The 7,691-nt window shown below is 44.9% G+C and overlaps 1 protein-coding gene across 1 annotated transcript; it reads right to left on the reverse strand.

Moving 5' to 3' along the window:
• Positions 1–2,107: 2,107 nt before the first annotated feature.
• Positions 2,108–6,924, reverse strand: LOC139199365 (COUP transcription factor 2-like). Its single transcript, XM_070828430.1, has 3 exons — positions 6,423–6,924; positions 4,685–5,209; positions 2,108–2,382 (listed from the first exon to the last, which is right to left on the reverse strand). The coding sequence occupies exons 1-3, from the start codon at positions 6,922–6,924 to the stop codon at positions 2,108–2,110; spliced, it is 1,302 nt and encodes a 433-aa protein (XP_070684531.1).
• Positions 6,925–7,691: the final 767 nt, after the last annotated feature.

Genomic DNA, 7,691 nt, shown 5'->3' on the forward strand with positions numbered 1-7,691 from the left:
TGAGTTTTCTGATGGTTACTTCACCCTTTAAACACACTTTAAATAGTGATTAATAAGCAAATTAATTTGGTCCAACAATGGTTAGTAAGATGTTGCACTCCAGTACGAAATCCAAAACCTGCTTTCAAATTAAAAGAGGGAGGAGAGTGTGTGCGCTGCTTTTGGTCAACGTTTTTACACAACTGAGGTGTTCGAATGGGGCAAATTCAAATATATGTTGACAGACATGAAAGGCCCGTCAATAAGAAGTGATTGGTTTGATTAAAACGTCCGATCAGTTGCAATATTACAGTCAGAAACAGGCTCCAGGAACAGCAGCTCTGCTTGGCCTTCATTTTATTACTCTGCCTCATGTGCTCACACACACACACACACACAGAGTAACACACATTTTGTCTTCTTGGGGGGGGGGGGGGGGGGGGGGCAGTCCTAAACAACATGGAGTTGAAATGACAAAATAAACCAAATACACTTTATTTATAAATCTTGAGTTATAATTTAATACGGTACCAATATGTTAACCAATATGCTTTCACAGTACATCAGAGTGGTTGTCAAAAAGAAGTAAACACAAATACACACTAACACACCCGCACAGACGCATGCACACACACACACACACGCACACACACACACATGCTCATTCACACACACTTTCAGTTCAGCAATACCCTGCAGTGGTCTATTGTGCCATTAAGCGGCCTGGGCTCATAAATGCATGAATTATAATGAAATAGATTTGATACTTGACCTGGGCAGTTGTGTACAGTTCATTTGTCCCATTCAGAAACTGTAGTTACAGCATGAATCAGGCCCAGTGCTCTTAAAATCTCTCTGAGACAGTCAGTGTAAAAGACATGGAAACATAAATGAATCAGAGGTGTTTGGTAATGCATTAATCGTTAATCCAGTAAAGTAATGTCATTACTTTTCCCTGTAACCCCTGTACATATAAAAATATCCGATTAACGCACAGCTAGCTAAACTTCCAGCCCCCTTATCTATTTTTCCCATAATTATCCTCGTCATCGTCTCTCAGTTTTGATCACAGAATGGTTGAATCTCTCTGAGCGGCACAGTTCACTAATTTGATGAGAAACAAACATCATGTTCCTGATCGTTCCGAAGGGAAAAAATATCAAATATTGGTTTTCATGAAGAGTAGAAATGAAACGTCGTAGCAAGATGGAACAATTAAATCTGAAAGCAATTTTATTATCTAAAATATTGAAGGAACTATTCGTGTAAGAAAGTACTGACATTACCTATGAAAGGAGTAATGCATTACTTGGCGCAGCCTGCCCCTGATCACGAGAAGAGCATTTTCCAAACATTTTTTGCAGTTTTTCTTCTCATTCTTTGTTTGTCAGTAACGCAAAATAGAACAAGAACCCACAGTAACTAAAACAGAGCATTAATCTCACCGTTCTGTCTGTACACAATTGAGCAAATAGGTTAAAGTCAGATGATGTTGGGTTTCAAACACCTGCGTTATAGCTTTCTGAAATGTTCCTTTAGTCCAAAGTGCCATGTCTGGAAGGTATGAAACAAAACAAAGAAGAAAAAAAACAACAGGTCGACACAAGACAATCCCTGCAGCTTTCTCACTGGCTGGGGGCAAAAATACGTAAAACATTTAAAAAAGGAGCCAAAACATAATTTACAAGCACGATAAATATACACACAGGGTCCAATAAATATTGTTTGTTATCCCAAAAACCATAGACTGTGAGTGTTCACCACGCTGCAAAAAACGTCCATCATCAACAGTCATCTCATGAAATATTATTTCTCTTTGAACAGGTAAAAAAATCTGCCGGTGGGGTCGAATCCTTTAAACGGCGGCAAAATGCTTCATTTATTTCAGGGGCCTTAAGAAGAGGGCAGATCGCTCCTGTGGCGCCAACAAAATGGCGGTTGGTATAAGTTATAAAATTAGGAATTAAGATGATTTTTTTTTTTTTTAAATACTGTAACTGCTTCTTTTTCCACAGGCATTTTTATTTTCCTGGTTCAAAGCAACAGAGATTTTACGCCGTACTGAAATGACTTGATTGGAGGAGTGGGACCTTTCCTGACCTTAGTAGCACCACTGTAGCTTTCCCCTCTATTGAATAGGCATGTAAGGCCAGTTGAAGCTGCTCCCGGACAGCAGCATGTCCCTTATCAGAGTTTCTATGGGGGTCTTCCCCACCAGACGGACGAAGAAAAGCTGCTCTATGACAGAAGAAGAGACGGTGCGGAGGGAAGGCAAGCGGAGCAGCAGCTTCCCAAACCTGTTAGGCTGGTTGGGATACTGGCTCCTCACATACTCCTCTAAAGCACACTGGGATTTCTCCTGCAGACCCTCCACATGGGCCACGTCCGACAGACCACAAGCATCTACGGAGGAGAGCGACAGCGAGACAGAAGAGAACAGACAGGAGAAGAAGCGGTCAAGACCAGTGGTTTCAACCAGGCACCCAAAGGAAGGCTAACTGTGACTATAGAGCACACAGCAGCACAGGGAGGACAGGACAAATCAGGAGGTGTATGCAGTGTTTCAGAAATACAGGAGAATCATGATCATCACAAACAAGAGGTTATTATAATTTCAGACACAAAACATATATATATATATATTAGATTTTTGCTCTTCAAAGTTACTGTTTCCCACATTTATCGCTGGGTCGGGAAGGACTGATCAAACTGTTTATTATTTTCTACTGAGCTGATCTCAGTAAGTCAGTAACAGAAGAGCAAAGCAGGCAGCTAAAACACCTCCATGTGCACAGCATTAAATAAATACTGCAGTCAGTCAAACTCAAAGCAGTCAAAATGCTACATGTAATGCAGTGAAGTGAGAGGATCAGTGCTGTGATGCAGCTGCACGATCACCCTATAGTTGCCCCCGCCATTAACATAAATTGACATCTCATCAATCTCATGGCATCAGGGATCAAAGATGGCGCTCCTGCTGCCATTAAAATGTAAAAACAAATGTCGTGCAGAACGAGGAGGCACTATTGACACGTATCAGAGCCCACAGGCAGAGTGCTTCACTGTATAAGATCTCCACGTAGTGAATGTGTATAATCTGTACACACACACACACACACACACACACACACACACACAGAGCAGAGCCCTCTGTTTGCACTGACATGCTGCAGGCCGGATGGCAGCAGGGGTTAAAGAACGGTCTCTGTGTCCCAGTTTGAAGACACGTGTTCAGATGTGCTCATGGGGACTAAAATAGACCTGCATAGGAGACCTTTTTTTTTTTTTTTTTTTACTCTGCTGCTACTCATCCGTTTGATACTGATCACGATCCAGCTGATCAAACATCAGTCTGACTGCTATCAAAAGGCTCTGAAGTATCTAGTGTAGTTTGTAAAACAGAGCAGACCCACTTTCACTTATCCCACTTAGTTTCATTGCCTTTTTTTTTCGAAAGGTTTAACAATTTATAGAGCTAACAGAAATAAATCCACCTATTTGCGTTCATATTTTTGTAGTTCATGTTTAAAACCACAAAAAATAAATTAATCGTTATTATGTGGCAAATAAATAAATGCAAAATGTATTAAACGCCTACAAATTGACTTTTAGTTCATGTAACTGGGGCGTAAAACATACAATAACAAACCGGTGATGGAAGATGAAGTACTAATGTATCGTTTATGAAAAGTAGCATGAAAAAATATAATAATTATTCAATAAATTAGTAAAATGGCAGATGTTGAGAAATGTTGGACCTGTTTTCATTTGCATAGGCGACTGTAGGATTCAGGCAAACTATTGTTTATGTTTCAGGGACTTGGGGATGTGATACAGTTTGTAAACCTACAAAAACTCACTCACAGCCTCTTAAATGTTGTAAGAATAATAACAGTGATAATAATCAACTTCAACATACTAATAAACTTTACTCTGCTCCTCACAAACCCTTGGAGGTCATTAGGATCACTGTAGCTAATAGTACAGAAATCATGTGAAGTTTTATGAGAGCTTTTAAAAAGGGAACACATTTTTTTCTGTATTATTTGACTGTATTATTTATTTATTCATTTATTTAGACTCAGAATTCTGATCAAATTGAAATTTGAAATTATTTGAAGCTATTTTGAAGTTAAATTTGAAATAAATATTTTGCAATAAATTTTTCATTCTATTCATTTATTTATTCTTTTTTTTTTTTTATTCTTTTTTATTTTATTTTTTACACAAAATCCAGACAAAACCTTCCCCTCACGTAAAAGGAACAAAGGGCTCGTTTGACCGGAAAAGCCTCAGTGGCTGCGTTTCATTTTCAGTTTTGCGCGTTTCATTTACGCAGAATAAAGCTCTGAAACGCGTTCATGGTTTTCCTGGAAAATTACTGAGTTAAAACCAGCTTTTTTATTTCCCACTACACGCTCACCAAAAATATCCGTCTTCTGAAAATATTTTTATAATTTAATGTCTAATTTGTGGCTGTTTCCGTGGCAACAACACGATCTTTTATGGGCCTACGTGCAACTCAAAACAGTCCTGGTTCACCCCCCTTTTATTTCCTGCTGTTTTTTTTTTTAAATCAGCTCCTTATTTTGTGCACACTGGATGTTGTTTTATCTTTACTGCCCACTCCCCAGTGAAGAAACACATTTCAGCCACCCAGGCCTCCATGTTTGGGTGTAGAGAAGGGTGGTGGTGGTGGGGTTACCTGTAGTGAACAACACGATGGCCTTAATGCAGCTGTACTCTGCTGAATCCACATGCAGCACCTTGAGCTTCTCCACCTGCTCCTGGAAGACCCGGATGTGGTCCATGAAGGCCACCACCCGGTCCGCCGACATCGGGGAGGCGTGGAGGCCGGCGGCGGCCAGCAGCGGGGCGACGTGGACGGGCATGGAGCACTGGGCGGCGTTCAGGACGAACAGTTCGCTCCAGGTGAGGCGGAGCAGCGCCACCTGGTCCGTCACCTGCAGGTCCGGGAAGAAGGGGATGTTTCGGGCCCACTCCACGGCGCTGAACAGCATCCGGGCCGCCAGCTCACAGATGTTCTCTATGCCCATGATGTTGTTGCCCTGCAGGCACTGAGAGCCGAACCTGGAGGTCGGGTAGGGCTCGGCCCGCAGCAGCAGAGAGATGTAACCCGACAGGTAGGAGTGACACTGGAGAGGGTCTCCGTTTGTCAGGGCGAACTGGCCGTGGTAGGACTGTGTGGGAAGTCTGCCTCTCTGGACGGCTGCAACCACAAACAGCAGACATGTCAGATCAAGCTTGACTGGGCTTATATTTAAAGATAAATGCAGGAGAAAACAGCATGTAAGAGACATCAGTGAAAACAGCACACACACACACACACACACACACTAGCAATACTCGTGTTTTGGCCACCAGAGTTCATGGATGGAGGAGGCTGGACAAGCTCTCCAGAAACAGGAATGACAGTTTTCGACAGCTCCTGGAGAGAAATGTCACATCCAGCTCGGTGCCCAGGAATCTATTTCTAGGCCACGACCTGCAGATGACGGCGTGCGAGATTCTCCAGCGCGTCTGTGCGTCCTGTCTGATTTATAAATGTCTAAAAATCAAGGCCTAAACGGTCGCGTCTGCGCCCTGAACTAATTCCCTGTGGTACTGGCTACTTTCTGGCGACCAAGTTGGCCACCGAGACAGCAGCCCAACAGGCCCGCGTTTGTTTATCTGGACATTTTAGCGGTGAAGTGTGTCTTCTGCTTTGTTTGAAATTAAATCAAAAGTATTCTTGTAACTCTCAGTTATTTTGGAGGTAGTTACAGTAGGCCACGTTGGACCTGCATGCATAATGAATACATGCACACGCACACACCTACGCACGCACACACACACACACATACGATAATCCAGAAACGTCACGTGCTTGAAAGCTACATTTTAAACGAAAAAACGTCGGAATTTAGTCAAAATGTGGCAAAATTACGGTGGAATTAGAAAATGGAGAATTTAAAGCCGCCCCGGGCTGTTCGGCCGCACGGTGGCCGCGTAGGGCGCACGGGAAGCGGGCGAACAGCCACAATAATATCGGCCTACTGAACATGCTACAAGAAGCTAGCTGCAACATGTCTGTAATATCCCAGGCTGCACTCTGAAGACAGCACAGACACTCCGGGACAAATGTGTAATATATATATAGAAATATGAGCAGAGCGTGAACAGGCGGAGAAAAATGTGTCCACACTAAGAGGGACCAGACAAAGGCAAACACAAATGGCCGTGCGCGAAATAATGCTGCAGGAATGTAGCCCGCACTGATAACATCTGTGTCAGCTCCTAGTACAGTTGACATGTGGTCAAAGGAAATAATGGCGATGAACGGGGTGCATTGTGTGCGTGTGAGCAGCGTCCTGAGCCGCGAGGTGCCGGATAACATGACGTGATAACACCGACAGCAACAATAGGAGGACGCCAGCTCGTACCTTCCCTCCTCATGCCGACTTTGAGGCATTTCTTGAGGCGACAGTACTGGCACTGGTTGCGGTGGTGCTGGTCTACGGGACAGTTCCTGTTGGCCCTGCAGGTGTAGCTCAGGTTCCTCCTGACGCTGCGTTTGAAGAAGCTCTTACATCCCTCACATGTGAACTGTCCGTAGTGCTTCCCGCTGGATTTGTCCCCGCACACGATGCACTCGATCTGCTGGCTCTGGTGTTTGTCCATGGACGAGGAGGAGGACGAGGAAGAGGAGGTGTTGTTGTTATTGTTTGTGGTGGTGGTCGCGGTGGTGGTGCTGGACGGGATGGGGGGCGGTGCGCCCTGGGGTGCTGCTGCTGCCGCCGGCGGTATTTCCAGAGAGGGCGCCGGGTTCATGTGTCCCGTCAGCTCCCCGGGCAGAGATAGAGGCGCGACCTGGGACACCGGGGAGGAGAGGGTCCCCTGGGCGTCCCCGACGCCCTCGGTGTTTCTCCACGCCACCATCGCCATATCGACCGTCTCCAAAACTTTGCGCGCCCAACTTTCCTCTTTTTACGCGATAATTAACGCACACGGCTTGTCTGCATAAATTACTAACACACGTTCAAGGAAACTGCGGCATTGTTTGATAAAATTAAAGACAAGTTACGCCTCAAAATATGAATAGAGCTCATTAGATGACGGCAATATAATTATAACGCGCGACTTCACCAGAAAAGAAAGGGCATTCGGGAACAGCTTCGGCGCGGTGGGAATCCAAAAAGAAAGCTTCATTCAGAGCGAGATAATGCGCTATAACATCCACAAAGACGGACAACACTGAGCCCAAATCCACGGCACGGAGCAAAGCAGCGTTATCCCATAACATATACAATCTGATCCTCTCTGTCCTGTGTGTGTCCAGCTTTAAACGGAACACCGTGCGAGCAGATCCCTCTTCAGAGATGGAGTCGCCGGACCAGGCTTTCCAGACGCTCCCTGCTCTCCCGATCAGTCAGAAGTTACATTAAAAAGAGAATGGAGAGAGAGAGAGAGAGAGAGAGAGAGAGAGAGAGAGAGAGAGAGAGGGAGAGAGAGAGGGGGTGATGGATGATGATTTTGATGATGCTTTGCTCCGGGACGGAGGAGGAGGAGAGTGGTGCGTCCCCACGTCATGGGCTGTGACTCTGTGACGTGGGTGTAGGGGGCGGGGCCAGCGCGATGAGAAGCTGGTCTGGGAGCAGCAGCGTGGGGCTCCACTTGGATGGTTGTTGATCACACTGCTGAGTGTGTGTCTT

This window comes from Pempheris klunzingeri, chromosome 1 (genome assembly GCF_042242105.1).
Source record: "Pempheris klunzingeri isolate RE-2024b chromosome 1, fPemKlu1.hap1, whole genome shotgun sequence".
NCBI classification, from domain to species: Eukaryota; Metazoa; Chordata; class Actinopteri; order Acropomatiformes; family Pempheridae; genus Pempheris; species Pempheris klunzingeri.